This window comes from Battus philenor, unplaced genomic scaffold, assembly GCF_028537555.1.
Source record: "Battus philenor isolate CCGP_79_NKW_IND1 unplaced genomic scaffold, ilBatPhil1.0.hap1 SCAF_27, whole genome shotgun sequence".
NCBI lineage: Eukaryota > Metazoa > Arthropoda > Insecta > Lepidoptera > Papilionidae > Battus > Battus philenor.
This window is the reverse complement of record NW_027181690.1, coordinates 3,899,757-3,917,596: the sequence shown is the minus strand read 5'-3', so window position 1 is coordinate 3,917,596 and position 17,840 is coordinate 3,899,757. Positions and strand designations below refer to the sequence as shown.

General features: G+C 32.9%; 3 protein-coding genes across 3 annotated transcripts in view; 1 reads left to right on the top strand and 2 right to left on the bottom strand.

Moving 5' to 3' along the window:
* Positions 1–10,740, bottom strand: part of LOC137925506 (DGAT1/2-independent enzyme synthesizing storage lipids) — a 43,048-nt gene extending 32,308 nt beyond the window's left edge. Inside the window, exon 1 of the mRNA XM_068768961.1 lies at positions 10,546–10,740. Within this exon, the coding sequence (XP_068625062.1) occupies positions 10,546–10,603 (58 nt within the window). The 5' untranslated portion in view covers positions 10,604–10,740. The remainder of the gene's footprint in view (positions 1–10,545) is intronic.
* A 548-nt stretch (positions 10,741–11,288) lies between these two features.
* LOC137925510 (divergent protein kinase domain 2A-like) lies at positions 11,289–14,002 on the top strand. Its single transcript, XM_068768966.1, has 3 exons — positions 11,289–11,970; positions 12,054–12,235; positions 13,362–14,002. Exons 1-3 carry the CDS (start codon positions 11,353–11,355, stop codon positions 13,795–13,797), a joined length of 1,236 nt encoding a protein of 411 aa, XP_068625067.1. The 5' UTR covers positions 11,289–11,352; the 3' UTR covers positions 13,798–14,002.
* Positions 14,003–14,618: 616 nt separating this feature from the next.
* LOC137925509 (uncharacterized) lies at positions 14,619–16,979 on the bottom strand. Its single transcript, XM_068768965.1, has 2 exons — positions 16,248–16,979; positions 14,619–15,960 (listed from the first exon to the last, which is right to left on the bottom strand). The coding sequence occupies exons 1-2, from the start codon at positions 16,849–16,851 to the stop codon at positions 15,287–15,289; spliced, it is 1,278 nt and encodes a 425-aa protein (XP_068625066.1). The 5' UTR covers positions 16,852–16,979; the 3' UTR covers positions 14,619–15,286.
* Between the last annotated feature and the right edge of the window lie 861 nt (positions 16,980–17,840).

Here is a 17,840-nt window from a genome sequence, read left to right as displayed (position 1 = left end):
TCCGACACGGACAAAAGAAAAATATGCATTATGCTTTCTCACAGTATAAATAACGAACAATGCCTTTTACCACGCTATAACATCGAAGTAAGGTCTTGATTCTTAAAAATACCATTTAATCATTGTTTTATATATATATATATATATATATATATATATATATATATATATATATATATATATATATATATATATATATATATATATATATATATATATATATATATATATATAAATCCAAACTGCCCGGTCTTGCTGCCCGCATCTAACGACTTCCCACCTTTACTATGGCGCTCCAACTAGTGAAAGAGTGGAAGAGCATAGTCTCTACTCGAGAACGAGCGAATGGTAAAACAGCGAAATGTCTCTATAACCTGCTGAAGGAGTTAGGCCAGACAAGAGTAACCTTCAGCTCATTTCTGGACCGCACCCACCAACTTCCCGCGGCTTTGACTACGATGTATAATACATACATACCTACACATGTAAATATATATATAGTAGTCATATATTTACTTATGTGTGTAATTAATAGATATAGATAACATTTAACGTTTTCTATTTATCATATTACTGATTCGCAACGCAGCTGGCATATTATTATCTATTCTGCATTATATAATAGAGTAATAAGATGACAAATGTATTAGCTGTCACATCATATTGGTTTTCAAAAACCTGAACACATGAGCGCAACAATCTCAGTGTAGTTCCACCTGCAAACAATACAGATAATAACCAAAAACAAAACAATGCAAATAAAAATAAATATCAACTAAATTTAAAGAACGAAATTTGTCGTATTGTCTTGTTCTTAATATACGAAAATAATTAAGTCTCTAGTTTATGTTAGATGTCAGCGCTGTTAGCCTTGTGGGGCTGTTACAGCTTCAAGGAGCCAAAATACGCTAATCAAAATTTAAATTACTCCTACGACTGATTCTGGCTGTTCTCGTGCGCCAGTTGCATATGTTATGTTGTGGGGCGCGTCTGAGTCTCGGGTATACAATTTCTTTGTCACTGCCGTTATTGGGGAAACAGTCCTTGTTTCGTAGATGTTGCTGTCATTTTGAGCTGCTTCTGTAGCTCTTGGTGTTGGAGTTTTCTTCTTTCTGGCGGTCCTCTTGCATGGACATGTCTAGTTCGTATGGTGGCTCATACTAACGGCCTCTTTGTTCTTGGGGGATGGCGGTTGATCCCTTAGGAAGTCTGTACAGTATAGTTAACATACTACTTAAAAACGGCAGAAATACATTACTAAAACGAGTATAAGAGAAGTAAGAAAAGGACCAATATTTAGCCTCTTCCGCACATGCAGTGGTAGTCGTGCAACAAAGTGCACCGCCCGTGCAGGATATACCATAATCGCCATACATGGCATGTGAGTTGGCGATCGCAGTGTGGTATTATGGTACTCAGAGGACACAGTTGTCCACCCGCTTGGAACTATTGTGAGTAGTGGCAATTCAAAGATCCAAAAAATCCAGCAAAATGTGAATTATGTAATATTGCATATCGGGAATCGAACTAGCGACCCGGGATCGCAAATTTCAGTCTTATACCGCTCGGCAAGCACTGCTCAGAAATGTCACCAGAAACTAATTTAAAATACAAATTTTCTATTGGCAATATACACGCTTTTGCAATAAGATCCGAGAAAATGATTAAAAGCTTCCAATGCTAGATTTAAAAAATGTCTAATAACATGTGTGCTAAAGGATTGCACTGTTAAATATTTCATAGAAGATAGTACGCCTCGGAATTGATGTGTTTACCTCCAAGCTAGTTTTTTCTTTACAATTCTAATACGTAGTCTCGCTAAATTTCGTTTATCTGTTTTTTTCAAGTCTGACGCATCTCATCCGAAATTGAGTTTACCAACTTGACATCAACAAGAGATATAGTCTTTATGGATTTATTTGGAATTTTGAATAAAGAATTCTTGAATTTGGAAGAGAATATAATATAAAAACTAAACTTGCATATCCACATATATACAAAAAATATTTCAGACTGGTAGTCTCGTTGTGTATGACTTAAAACTGTCGCAGCGCATCACGATGGCCTTGACAGAGAAAATGTTTCCATAAATTAAGGCTGTCACACACTCAAGCGATTAAAAAATATCATTTCAAAAGTACTCGGTCTTATATGTCTATGGCAGTGTTTCCCAACGTGGGGCCCACAACCCACAGTGAGCAATTCGAAAGTGGGCTCGACACGAGTTTAACCTTTTCGCTTTGTTTTTATATACATATAATTTTAGGAAAGCTAAGGAGGGGCATGTCACATAAAAGGTTGAATAATACTGGACTATGATTTGATTGACTACGTCTTGTATTAAATTAAGATTTTAATAATTTCATTAAAAAACATTAAAACATTTTATTCAGTTTTACAAAAAAACCTCCTTAACTACATATTAGCAAAATGTACATATGTTGAGAAAATCAAATACGTATATAACATGATTGGTTATAGGTGAAGAGCTTTGGAGTGAAAAAAGCGGTGAATGTATTGTTCGTTTACTGTTAACTAATGTACGGTACATCATATCCAAATGTCAATGGTTTTAGAATTAACCAATTATGTTATAATAAGAAAAAACATTTTCAAAATTCGAATGGATACGAAATAAAATTAATTATGTTTTACTATCTATCCCTGCAGATTTCGTACTGCCAGTAGTTATTGACCTACCCATTCGAAAAGAAAACATGGATTAATGTAACCTATTTCACAGTTTACATGGTGATTGGAAATAGGTTCACACGCATTAACCCTTTCCACTCCAATGTCGAGTGTCACTCGACACTGATTTTGTTCCACAAGCTCCACTGTCGAGTGATACTCGACATGGTGTAATACTTCATTTGTGGAAAATTTTAAAACAGGAAAGATTTTTGTTACTAAAATGTTTGAATCTCGAATGAATGAAACATATTCTAGAATCGCAAGATACTATAATTAAATTAAATTTTATCAATGCTACATAACAGCCTTGGAGTGGAAAGGGTTATAAGCTATACCATCATCCCTTTACAGCTTTTACATGTCTAATCAATCATCCTGTAGGTTATTACAGTTTATTATACACCTCGGAATAATGTAAACATAAAATAGGAAAATTACAATAACAACACAGAAGTAGATTTAGGATTCTTATCATATTACGCAATTTTCCGGTTTGTATACGTGTTGATAATATAATGTAACATTTTAATTCTAAATTAATGTTAAGAATAAAACAACTCTGGTGTGAAGGCACCCTTATCTCGCAATGTAAAAAGCAGGTGTTCAGGATTCACCTGGTGTGTAAAAAAGTGCCCATTGAAGTATCCGTCCACTGTGGAACCAGTTAAGACAGAATAAAAAATTTTGAACGAACTCATTTGTGCAAGCCACTCTGTACAAGCTGGGTTTGTACAAGCGCGACGACTGCATGCGTACGAATAAGTTAACTGACATCTAAGGAACACTGGCACACGCAAATAACCGTGTGAAACGTTAATTATCTACAGAAACTATAGTATAGATGATTCGCAATCCGGTATAAGAGTAATGTTGGGTTCGAAGGCCTATCATTAACGGTGCTCAATATACTAGGCAACTCACAGATTAATTTTTATCAAGCCAAATGAGAATAAAAAACTATCGTGTCGTCTATGCAAATAAGTTAATCATGATTGATGTTCGATAATACTGATGGATATTTATAAAGAAAAATATAACTCATAATTACATGGCATAATTTTTTTCGTTCATTCATGTCAGCCGATGGACGCCCACTGCAAGGATTTACTCGGTAGAGCATCATACATATATATTTCGTTTTAAATTTGGAACGCAGATTGCTCTACGATCTCGAAAAAGGAAAGAGCAGATCCATAGACAATTGAAGTAACCAATGACGCTCAGCGAATTTGCCGCTGGAGTCTTAGGACCGGAACGCAGCGTAAGACGTCTAACCACAAAGTGACCAGACCACCTTGTTAATGCGGATCGTTTCCAACGAGTCCTATTTGAAATTTAGCCGTTACACTTTACCTGCTGGATACAGCAAGCCGCCAATGTACTGGCATTTCACATAGAGATCCAGAGTAAGAGAGACCACACATCAACGCTTTAAGTCCTAGTATTTTTCGTTTTAGACAAAAGTATTCGACGATTGACCTTTTTTCAAAGTTGGACTAACTTATTTTGACCGTTTTCTCCGGGTTTTTTTTTACTTACACTGCTATCCCAAGTGGCATTTGTAGATTCTGCGTGAGCGAAGGATCAGGGCGCTTTGCTTAAAATCTCTTTTGAAGTGAAGAACCTCTTGTACTCCCTGGGAAGCTTCAGCACGGGCCGTTATATGCTATAATTTCACCAGATTGAGAGACCGCATAGCTCTTAGGTTAGCGGACACTCAAGGAGTGACTAGTTTCAAAGACAAGAGGACTTCGACTACGGCTGTCACTCGTCGATAATATCTCCTTAGCTTTCCGACTCAAGAGCACCTGAGAGGGCCGAACCTCAACTAAAGCGAGTGCTATTACCAGGCCAATGATACTACGTTTACTAATATTCATATATAAGCAACGTGTCACTACGTGAAGCCCTGATCTAGATCTATTAATTAATGTTTATATAGCAAAGAGACCACAGAATAAATAAAATAACCAAAAAATCTATCTTTCAAACAGTTAGACACTTACTCTACGCAAAACAGAGTTAAGGTAATAATGAAAAATAACTTACATTTATGATTTTATTTTTTTATTGATAAAAACCAACCGGATGGTGCAGAAGAGATAAACGGAAATAGCGTTTTTTAGTCTGTGCATATCTTTGACCCCCGGACAGGAGGTGCAAAGTCTGTATAGATAATGCTTTCACTGCTGTCAAGTTCATTGTCAGGGTGACCAGAGATTTTAAGGTTTTGGAAATAATCGTATAAAATAAATGCTATACAAACTTCGCCGTACCTATGATTTCCTGGTAATCGCTGAACCAAAAAGAGGTTATAGCAGAAAACTTGCTTTAGAATCGGAGATTATTTTAATTGGTATATCTACTGTAATGTATTTTATACATTTATTTATTTAATACTATTTATTGTATACGTCAAAAAAGAAATACAAAGATACGTAATAACTAAGAAGAAAAGTACAGCAGGCGGTTCCTTAAGGCTATATTTTACAGGTAACTATAGTATAGAAACAGAAGGACATGTAGCGGTTAGTCAACGCGAATATAAATATAGTCGAGTAGCGAATATAGTCCAGCGGTAGAGGGCTTAGAATTACGATCGTAAGTTGCAGGTTCAATTGCCGGAGTGCAATCTTATATAATTCTCACTTTGTGCATTAATTATATGTATAGGATTTCCACTATTTACAAAAACGTTTCCAGAGGATGAGCACCAGCGTTCTCTGCGTACCATAAATCATACGAGATTGTGGTATGTCCCCCATAGACGTCTTTGGGGGAGATCTATGTCTTGCAGTGGACATCTATGAGCTGATATTTATACACACACACACACATACACATTACATATACATATATATATATATATATATATATATATATATATATATATATATAGCGCCTGCGTCTATTTGTGCCATTTACAAATGTATCTACATTTCCATAATAGTATTGCGCTTAAGGTGTTTAACTTATTCGATCGCACGCATATTAAAACATTTTTCTCATATAGAGCTATACGCCATTTAAAAACCATAAAAAAATCCTGTATATATATTAAGCTTAAAATCATTCCAACTTTTAAACCGATTTGTTTTTAACGCCAAATAAAACTGATCCATAGTATTTTAGTATATTTTTCTGTGAAGCCACGCCTTCCTGTTGTACCGTGCAATCGATTAAAATAATTACGAATAGAAAATATTACCAACATTACATCTATGTTCTTTTGTTTCCCCTCAAATTGGTTCACGTTTAAAGACAATATATCCCCAGCTCGTTCCAAGTAAGTGATTACTGTAGTTACCGATACGCCCGCGCAACATTCTTGCCACAATTATGTTGCGGGAATAAATAAAATAAGTATTACAGGTCGGCCATGTTTATTGCGCTTCATAAAAAAATGCCCCAACTACTTAATCACGGTGCAGTTGGTACAAAAACGTGTGCACGTAAATAACTAACTTCTCGCCGAGCTCATCGTTAATTTTAAAAAAAAACAGCGCGTTTTTTCTCGGCCGACGGAGTAGCCCTGAATATTTTTTTCTTCCCTGATTGCAATATTTTTAAAGGCATATTGCGAAAAATGCAATTCGCTCACGCTTGACATCCGTTGCGCTTCGCTGCAATGTTATTTCGCAGTTTATAACATTTTCGATTAAAAAAAACTGTTATACCAAATTTTGCGATACAACAGTGTTGCCAGAAATCATAAAAATGTAACCGAATTGGTAAAAATTTCTATGATTTTAATACTTTTATTATATAAACCACAAAATAACTTATAGTTGGTTAGCAAACATAAATTACTTTTCGTCATTAAAAAAAAGTTAACTTATCTATAAGCACGTTAGCTGCCAAAAACATAATGTGGCATAACATAGACGTGGAAGAAGACAGTATCTGGGAGGCCTATTACATTTCGTTCCCACTATCTGACGAAGAGACCAATCCTTGCAAAGAGTCTTTAGTTGGTCTGTAAAGTAATACTGCTACCGAAAGTGCTGTACCGCGCCATTAAAAAAGTATGCTCGCCGCTGTCGCGGACGTTGACGGCACACTGACGGAACGGAGCGACAGATACTCCCCACCTTCTTGCCGAGCACATTCCTAAGTGACGGCATGGAGGTTTCGGTAACACTATATTACAAGTACCTCGCAGTCGTACTTCGGAGTTTCGAGAGAGACCTAGCTAAAAGTAATCGTATTAATTAGTTGTTGGTATTAAAGTCTAAGTCGAGGCACTATCAAGTGAATCATCGTAGTAGGATGCTTACTTAACCTACACTTAGCTACGCCACTTACAGCTGCAGTTGACAACAAAGTTTACATGTAGAGGATTCTCGAATGACGACCACGAGCAGGTAGTGGCGGCGTGGGCAGGCCACTACTAAGTGGACCGACGACTTTTTTAAAGTCGCAGTCCATAAAGACCCTGCAAGCGGGCCGCGCAAGACTGGTCATTGACAATCTTTGAGGAAAGCTCATGCATTGCAGTGGGCTATCGACTGACACGTGATGGTGATGATATGTTTTAATATTTTTAGTAGAGGCCCCATTAAATGCGTAACCTTAGGCGTGGGCCCACTAAGCCCGCATCTAGCTAAACCACTGACAGTTGCAGTTGTTTCTACGCCTCTGTCGACGACAAAATTTTTTATCAGCACGCATATACAGTGCATTAAACATATGAATGCGAAACAGAAAACTGATTTAAAATATTTCCGAGAAACTGGAACAATCAATGTCATTCACGTTTTATAAATAATTCCACGACCTCATTTTATATTTGAATTCTTATTAATTTGCATCGAAATAACAATGGTACTAATGTCCTCACGTATACTCTTTGTGACATAAAGGTACTATAATAAATTTAAGATTGAATTAAATAAAAAAAACATGGCGAGAGTTGACGGAATTCCGCGTAAATTATGATATATTTTTAACAAAATACTGAATTGAGATAGAAGGATGCGCAGCAATTCGTTATAACTAACGCTCGCAAACTGTTATACACCCAATTCTTTTTTTAAACGATATAGACACATTCCTTAGGAAGAGCGTACAAAACAAATCGTGTAAGCTAAGAAAAAAAAACGAGCAAAAAGGAAATAATTAAAACCTGTTTGTAAAACGAAAACAAATCATTTTTATTACAAAAAAAATTTAATGTACTGTAAAAATTTAGAAGGTCTGGTTCAACACTTGTTAATATAATAATTGTTGAGTATTTATTATATCTTATAGTACGGTGAAAAGTGGATGTAAATCGCTAAAAAACGTTTTCGTATTAATAAATCATAGACAAAACATCATTCTTCGTATGACATATCTTTAGCATTTAGCGTTATAACAATTTCAATAATAGCACAATTTATCCGCTACTATCTTCAACTATAACAAAATACGTAAATAAGTCAATGTTTTTTTTAAATAATATTATGGTAAAATGTGCAGGCTATTTTAAAATGTGCACGTATATTAGCTGCATGCCCATAGCCAGTGCTTCTGGCATTTTCGATGTGAAACCAGTTTGTTCAGAAACGATAGCAAAAGTGATAAATCGTGTTTTACCACTTTTAAATGTGATGTTAACTACATTAAATAACAATACTTATTTCATAGCCATGATCGACAATTTTGTAACCTATACAACATTAGTTCCCAAAGTATTCCAAGTGGACACCCAGGAGTCCGAGTGTGACTCAATGGGTTACAAAAAAAATTATCTTCTTTTAATAGTGAAGAATTAAAATGTGTGCATGGCTTCACATATTACTGTAGAACATAATGTCATAGGATATTTTAAGAAGCTCATAGAACTGTCACAATGCAAAATTTACATAGCTTTATTTCATATTTTAGGAAGGTTCAGAGAATATTGTAGAAATATAACAGGTACATGACATTTAGCTATACCACTGGAATCAGCAAGATTTTGACAGTGATCTATAAGAAAACATACTCTTCTATAAACTGTCAAAAGCGAGGTGTGAAATTGTTGCTATTATGGTGCTTTTTTTTAAATAACAAAATCATCAAGAGATTTTGCACAAAATATCCCATTAATTAATGTGTAAGAAATCATATGATGGGGAATGTCTAACCTTAGAAAATTATTTTAAAAAACTTAATTATTTATCTTTTTGGTCAGTGAACAGTTCACAGTTATTTATATGACATGATTTACATAATTGGAAGTACATGGTTTGACCAAAAGTTTTACGTACTCTTTGTCAGCTACCATATATTTGCTAATTGGTTTTTGCAACAACTGTTGTTTCAGCAGACAGATATCTTTTTATAAAGTAGAAGATCCTAGTACTTTTTATGTTGATAACTTCATGAATTATGTTATAATTTGATTGAAACTTTCATAAATTAATATAAAAAGCCAAAAAAAAGGTATGATTGTATTTTTTTAAAAAAATTGGGCTACCTCTGTATGAATGTTTATGTCATTTACAGAAGGGTAACACATAACAGTGACACAGAAGTGGAAAAAATTAGAAAAGATTTTTTTTTGTTATAGAGAAAACAAAGTACATAAGATTTATTTACTTTTTTAATGATAAAAAGTAATAAAATTTGCCACACAAATTTGTTTATCAATTCCTGCCGTATCACTCAATTTTGGCTTAAAATTAATTCATAAGCTAACTTGACATGCTCCTTTGCACTCTTCACATTGTTAGTTAAAAATGTACATCTAATTAGTCCACTAATATTAACAGCTAAAAGGTTTTTGTGTTGCTATTTGAAAATTGAATGCTGTAACACAAAAATACTTAAACATTAATATCCTATGGGAAGATTTTAATGGTTGGTTCATACCAGTTTAAAAAGGTCTCTTTCAAAAGTGATAAACCATCATTCATAATAAGATAAACTTTGAGAAGCACCTTAATAACCATTTTACAGCTGGAGGATTTAGAAAGATGTTGACTAAGAAAAACTACATTGCACATTCCTTTTTGTAATCTAACACTCAACAAATTATTGAAACATCAACAATTTTATATTTTAAGTGAACATCTATAATTACTCAATCCCTGTGCATGAATAGGTTAAACATTATATGAAGATTTGTGAAAAAACACATTTGATGAAGGCACAAAATCTATATAATTGTATGCCTAAATGTTATTTAACAGTTGACCCCTAACACTCCATGGTACAACCTCCTTAATGACCTAATAGTATGGCAAGTCCCCAATTATGCTGTCTTGGGTCACTCTACCACCACAGAAAGGCTTAGCACATTTACATAGGACATACTGGTATTCACTGTGCAAAAATCATTTCTCAATAACAAAAATATCAATTATATATTTATTTCTTAATCAGTGATATACATGTAACCTGTTTGTAACATAAGCCAATGACTATGGGCTATCTATAGTTTATTATAAGCAATCAATATTCAAGGCACAAGTGATATTTTTTTCATCATTAAAAATTATTTTATTGACATTCCTTATGACATTTGACCCTTGCCAAATAATAGTAAGGAAATCATGTATATCAAACATATATGAAGATACTTAACAATGTAGTTGTCAAAAATATGTCATTAATAATAATTATTTTTTGATTAGATATTAGATTAGATTTAGCTTTTTTGCTTTTATTTTGTGCACACAAATATATTATTATGATTCACTTCACTATAATAGGTGCCATACATATGTAGAAGTTAATTACAAACATCATACAAACTTGCAAAAAAAAATATTATTATAGGTACGAATCTGAACCGGAAGTTGTTGAGTGATAAAATCATCAAGAAAATTTACAAACTAAAATGACTTAATATAATGACATATACTGTTATAAACTATAACTTACCAATAATATCATACAAACTTGCTGTATAATTATCAACGAAATATGAAATAAAACTCATCTTCTATAAACAGCTGATCGTAGTTCAAACACAAAGCATACAAAATAACAATGTTTATGCAATGTTACTAAGATACAATTAATTACTTATAGAACACTTATGTTACACTAAGCAACGTTTTCTTTTTCTAAATCCTGGTATATCAAAAGAATCAAATTTTTACTGTACTTGTTTATAAGTATTTATAAAGCCGATGATCGATTAAAAAAACTTTGACATTGACATATAAAATAAATTCTATGACAAGTACTTATATGATCAAAACAAAGCAGAGCATACAATATGTCCCTTTTACGTCTTCTATAACAAATTGTTAATAAGTAGAAATAATTAAAAAATCCTTAAACTAGAAATTATTAATCTTTCAATTAAATTCACTAAATTATAATGTGCACGCCAGATAACGAACTGCTTATGAGTTAGTTATAACGACTCAAAAATATGTTCGAATCGATAAATCCTAGTTATATTGACAACATAAAAGTCTACTTATATCTGCAAGGAAATAAGATGATTTGTTATATTTCTGGCGCTGTAATATATAATGTTAAACGAATATAGAAATTGTACAAATCCTACCAGCCACTGCGTATAACTGAATGCACTGACAGTTGACGATATTTATTTTATTTCGTACTCAACTTTTCACCTGAATTAGTAGCTCATATAGTGGTTAATAGAAATTTTGAAACAATGTCTGAGTATTGTATAACTTATACTATTAACTATTTTAGCTCACTGTAGTGGAAATGAATGATAAAATGTACAGGCTAATGATGCTGCGACGAAGATACTGCAAAAGAGGGATATTAATGATTCTTGTTTTTGCGGCATCATTTTATGTTTATATTTTACTTTTCGGTAGTTTAAAAACACCACAAATTATGCATATCACAGATCTACACCATTGTCCGGCTTGTTACGGCGTATCTATTTGTCCTGAACTATATTCAAATCAGATAATATTAGAAAGTAATAGACATTGGTCAGGCATTTTAAATGCGAAAAACGTTTACTACGGCTACACGAAATCCAGTAGAAAAGTTATTTTAAAAAAATTGGCCCATGATTGGGAATTGAAAGAATTTGACTCAAGTCTCTGTAAGAAATGGAATTTACAAGAAAATTGTAAACCAATTCAATTAATAAACTCATCTAATGTTGATGATAAAATAATTTCTATTGTACAATACAATTTTACATGGCCAGATACTGAACCCCGTAAAGGTCTTGTCTTATGTCCTTATGCATATAGTATATATGATTTAATTAAACCTCTTATTGACACTAGAAAATTGAATTATAAATCTGACATGTTAAATGTCTGGACTATGCTCAGTATAAACCCAGAACCTATTATATTACAGGTAGTTTTTTTTCACAAAAAAGTATACCAAAATAGTATGTTTTCTTATGTAAGAATAATCAATTTTTATCTATTTCTTTTTAGATTATTTCAAAGGCACATGGATGGCCTGTTCCGGCATATGCTGGTGTTTGTGGAAGATTAGAAGTTGTAGCATATGAAGGAGAGCCGATCTCATCTTTGATGCATATTCACTGGTACAGGAAATTGAAGTATGCTAAGAAAATCTTAGATGCGGCAATGGATTTTACTTTCAAACATGATAGGTAAAGTTAAATATAACACCAGACATTTAAAAATATGGATTGGAAACTTAGCATTTTTATTTATTTTCACATATAGCTTTATAACTATGAAATCATATATTCAGTTTTCCCATGCATCATATAATCAACAATAGTATAATATTATTAATGTTAGGTATAACAATTCACAAATGCCGTGTCATCTGCTTAGCCTAAGCAGATGACACGCTATCACATTGTATCAATCGATCAACAATCTTCTTTTGTCTGATCACTGGTTCATCCAAAAGGGAATCTACCTTTCACAACTTGGTGTCATAAGAGACTTCCACTCTAGCACTTTGCTATCTATTAATACTGGCACAACATATTATCAACTTAACGTAAGAGAGGTATGAACAAATTTAAAGAGCTATGTTGACTAGTTTTCAATAAAATTTGTTAATTTTAGATTCAATCTATTTGAGCATATATTCCTAACTGGGATATTACCACTTCGTAGTGGGAGATAGTTCTTTTCATTGGAGTGGCAGCATATACAAATACTAGGAGGGTGCTATGATGGAGTTTTATTAAAATATATGATTTCTAGCCATTACAAATTTTGTACTCTATTATTATGGCAATAATATTTTGTAATAAGGGCATTTGTATAGTTAGAAATGTATGCCTTCAAAAGGAAAAGACATTTGCAATTGTTGCCATGAATTTAATGCAACATAAAATAAAGAGTTGTAACAGTTATCAGATTTAAGTTTACCTAATAGATAAAAACAAATCAATATAAATTTTACCATACAAATATCCAGTTTAATATCCTAAAAAATACTATTTTATAAAATTGCTCTCCATTTGTAACAATCAGATAAAAAGTTTTAAAAAAAAACAAGTTTATCGACCTAGCTTCAAGAATTATTTGTTATAAGTGGAGACAATGAATTGGTAGATGTGGCGTGGCATAGACCAAAGTTATAGTCATGGTTGAAGTTAGGCAGGGGAAGGCCTATCCCTTGCAATAGGCCTCTATAGGCTGATATGATGATGATGACTTAACAGTCATTTCCAAGAATTTACTCACATATATTTAACATTTCACCACATAATTTTAATGATTGTTCAATAAATATTTTTCTTATCTAAATTTAAGGTTCCGCTTCTATTTGATGGATTGGTCATTGGACAACATTGTGGCAAATGACAAGGATGAAATCACTTTTGTGGATTTGGAAGATGTTATTGTACTTGATAAACATATTTCACCACGGAGAGACTTGGCCGATTGGTATCAGAGATATAATAGGGAGCTCATTGGACCTGGGTTTACATTCTCTATTGAGAACATGTGTAAACATCATTTGAGCGATCACAACTTGTGGGCGGCCTGTTATATAATAGCTGGTGAGGACAATCCATTATTGTATCCTATTCCAAAAGCTATCAATGCATCACGACCTCATTTAGAAAAATTATTGAATGAATGCTTGAATAGTGATGACAGATTTAAAACAACAACAAAACTTCAACACTACATCAGTGATATGTTATTGGATGAGAAAATCCTTGGAGTCTCAACTGAGAGATGATAATTTTTTAAGTGGACAAATATTTAGCCTCAAATCAGGTTGTATTAATTAAGAATATAAGTACAATGTGTAACATTAAACCATAGTGACTTAAGTGACACTTGAATGTTTTTAATAATACAAAATTTATGCATTTGCTTGAAAATTGAGAGTCTTTGCAATGGATTGGTATTTATGCACAAGTGACATTTGAATGATTTTAGTTTTTAATTTTACAGATAAAATAAACCTGATGTTACTTGAATCACAATGGTTTTCTATTACGCAAACATAATTATATTATTATTTACAACTGATTTTCTGTGATCTGTTAGTTTGTAAGTTTGATTTGCCAATTATATTGAAATTTGCATTGGCAGATAGATATCATTAGCATTATTTTTTGTAATAATAATTTTGATAGTATTACAATTTTTTTGAACATTAACGATTAAACAGAGTTATTTTTAACAATGTGCTTATACAAATTGATAATCCTTTAAAATCAGTTATACTGTTTTTATTACATAAAAACCTTTGTTAAAAATGCAATGTTGCCACCATTATAAATGTATGGCTGTTATGGTTACCCTCTTTTTGTCCCAACATTATGAAAAGGCAGGGAAAGGATCATGAAATTGTGTATGTTACAGTTAGTCTATAAGAGCATTTTCAGCAAGTCAGCATTTTTTAAAATAAACCTTTTGCATATCTAAACACCACATAATTTTTTGTATAAAATAGTCATCTAAAAATTTAACTATATTATAATTACACTGAATACTATATTAATTATCATTTTCAATGATACTTTAGTACAACTTTATTTTAATGTCAACAATTTTAAGTTTTAAATAAAATACAAGCAAATCTAAGTTATAAATAAGTGGAATATAAGAAAAACATTTTCATATAATTGTCCTTAATAAAATAAAAGACAGGCATAGATAGTTCAATTTACCAAGCTGCAAGGTTTGTGCTGTGCTGTGTGTGTGTGGCAATCCCAAGTACTAAATTACTAAGCTTACATAAATGCATATTTATTTATGATCTATAACTACTGGAATAATCTTATTAATATAATAAATACAAATGTTTGTGAATTCAGGAAATTTATAAAAAGTAGACTCAGAAACAGGTTAATGGATGACATTTGTTGTTTTGAACATATATGAATGTCATTTAATTGCTCTGCAATGAAAAGTTGCATACATACTAGTACACACAGCCCCATCCCACACCTAGATAAGGTGAAATATCTGTAATTTTTAATACTATATAATATATCATATATATTAGAGGGACTGGAAAGTATTGTCACTTTCTTAAGTTAAACATGCCTACTTTTTAAAAAGTTTTTATTTCTAATCAACAATATATTCAACATCTTTATCAACAACCTTTTGACATCTAGTATAAAATTTTTCAATCCCGGAATGGTAATCATTTTTTTCTGTAAAGTATGCCCACATAAACAACATTACTTTCCAGTCCACCTAATATGATCATATTATTCACTGTCTGTTTCCAGATCTCCCACATTATTGATAAAATTTTCAGTCATTGTTTCCATGTTATGGTCCATAGCATTCATATTTGGTTCTATGACCTCGGCCACATGTTTAATACAATTTTTCCAATCAACACTTGTAATTTTTGAAACACCTTGATTTAGTAATTGTTTGATATCACTTAATTCACAGGTTTTTCTATTGTTTGCAATGTATTCTTTTACCTTCACCCATATTAGTTCAATTGGATTAAGATCACAGTGATAAGGTGGTATTCGAAGCACAATCTTATTATTTTGTTTTGCTAATTCATCAATTATGTATGCCTCATATTGCTCTTTATGATTTTTTACTACATTTAGTAATTCTCTTTTAAGCATATCTTTTTCATAACTTATTTGTTTTTCTTTTAACCATGACCTTATTTCTTGTTTATTACTGTTGGTTGTAGGAACTTTTTCAATTGTTCGGGAATGATATGGGGCACTGTCTAAAACAATAACTGAATCATCTGGAATTTTTCGGAGAATTTGAGAGAACCACTCTTCGAAAACAATGGGGTTCATAACTTGATGGCAGTGTCGACCCTTTTTGGACTCAAACACCATAAGTCCTCCGTCAACAAAACCATTCACACTTCCAATATGTGTCACAATCAACTGCTTCCCTTTATCTGCAAGAGAAAATAAAACTCAAGTAAAAATTTTTCAATGGAAATAATGTAAAAGGTGAAGATAATAGTTCACTTAAACATTAAAGGAGAGAAAATCATAATTGCATATGTACAGACAAATTGGGAATTTCTGAAAAAGGATAAAATAGCTGTTCTCTATCAAAAGTGACATGGAAGGAAGAAAGGCTATGTCTTATTATCCTTTGCCTGAAAGATACAGATGAAAATGTTAAGTTGTGCCAGGTAATCAAACAACTGAATAACTTGGAATAGAAGGACATACTTACCGGAATGATTTTTTGAATTGGTTATGGTGTAGCCTTCATCAACACAAGCTTCATCCAAATAAAATATAGTTTTACCCGTTTCTCTGGCCTTTCGGATAGCACGCAAATAATTTCTTCTACCAAAATATATGTCATCTTTATCTGTCAGCATGCTGTTCCGTCCTCGTTTGAAAAATTTAAAACCTATGCTTCGTAATAGCTTGTGCAGTGTAGTTCTTTTAAATGGTCCAATTTCATCATTGTTGACTGCTTGTAATATTTTGTCCAAGGTAGGAATTTCATTTCTCAAAAAGAATTGGTGAACAATACTCCTCAGAGCACTTTTTGTAGAACTATCGGTTGTACTAAATACAGTCGCGATAGGTTTTTTCTTTTTAGGCGGTGAAACAACACCCGTAGTATTCTTCTCTTTCATCGTTCTATATACTGACATCCAATGAACGCCTATAGATGATGCGATTGATTTCATGACTTCATTATTTGAAGCATCTGGACAAGTGTCCCGTAAAGATTTGTACAAAAGACATATCATCGACTTTTCGGTTGCCGAAAAATGCCGTCTTATTCTTTTGGCTACGGAGTTTTCGGATGTACTTGCCATCATTATGGAAGAAACACCAAGCAAAAGAATTAGCCGAAATCAATACAAGAACATACCAATTCACGAGTTAAATAAAAAACAAGGTCCAAAAACATGCCTAGTCGTAAGGTAAACAAGAACGAACAACAAGACACAGATGACAGATGTAAACTAACATGTAAACAATTGTGGCTACAAACTCGCAAACTCGCATAATTGCTTCGGTTTAATGCCAGGTAAAATAATGGCTGTAACATGGCAACTTTCCTATAAATTTTCACTCTGTCACAAACCAGGATTCACACACGTTTGTGTAACTCTTCACTGTCACATTTTTCGGTTAGCCCGTGCCTTATAACATTATAATTACGAAAGTTATCAAATTTTTGAACGATCTCAAACTGTTGAATTTCGTATGCCTCTCTAATCTAAATGTTCGCTACTTCTAAATATTTATCTTAGAATAGCTCCCCTAGTCTTGGAGCTAATTAGGAGGTGGATGAATGCAAAAAGACTTGCCTTTAGTAAACTTTCAGATTTAGTTCTTATTTGAAATCATACCTTTCTTAGTATTACAATATACAAATTATATGTTTATATGTTGTCTTTTAATACCAGCAAGTAATATTTCTTTCGTCTTATATGGTACACTCAACAAATTATTATTTTTGTTATCATCATGTCAGGTGATAGATGGCCACTGCAAGGCAAAGCCCACAAAGATCAACACGTTGATCGATATAGTGCATTCCGCGACTTAGACTGCAACATCGGTCCTCCTAGTGGATAAGTTACGCTGCTGCTACAAGCTCATGATCATCATACGTAAACCTTTTAGCACCTACGGCTTTCAGCTCCACAAACTTTGTACCCTACCCACTATCACTTCTGACTAACAATTCTTTTAGTTATGTCGGTGAGCGTGTACTAAGTTCTTCTAATGCGATTTAGTCAGTGAAACTTCAAGCATAGCGCTCTCTATCGTCTTCGTGGGTTAACGTCTTAGATATCTC

Excerpts from the sequence above, each read along its gene's own strand:
- LOC137925510 (XM_068768966.1), top strand. The coding sequence starts at position 11,353 with ATGAATGATAAAATGTACAGGCTAATGATGCTGCGACGAAGATACTGC. Across the intron at positions 11,971-12,053 it reads CAGAACCTATTATATTACAG|ATTATTTCAAAGGCACATGG; the intron begins GTAGTTTTTTTT and ends ATTTCTTTTTAG. Across the intron at positions 12,236-13,361 it reads TTTACTTTCAAACATGATAG|GTTCCGCTTCTATTTGATGG; the intron begins GTAAAGTTAAAT and ends TCTAAATTTAAG.
- LOC137925509 (XM_068768965.1), bottom strand. The coding sequence starts at position 16,851 with ATGATGGCAAGTACATCCGAAAACTCCGTAGCCAAAAGAATAAGACGG. Across the intron at positions 15,961-16,247 it reads CAATTCAAAAAATCATTCCG|ATAAAGGGAAGCAGTTGATT; the intron begins GTAAGTATGTCC and ends TTTCTCTTGCAG.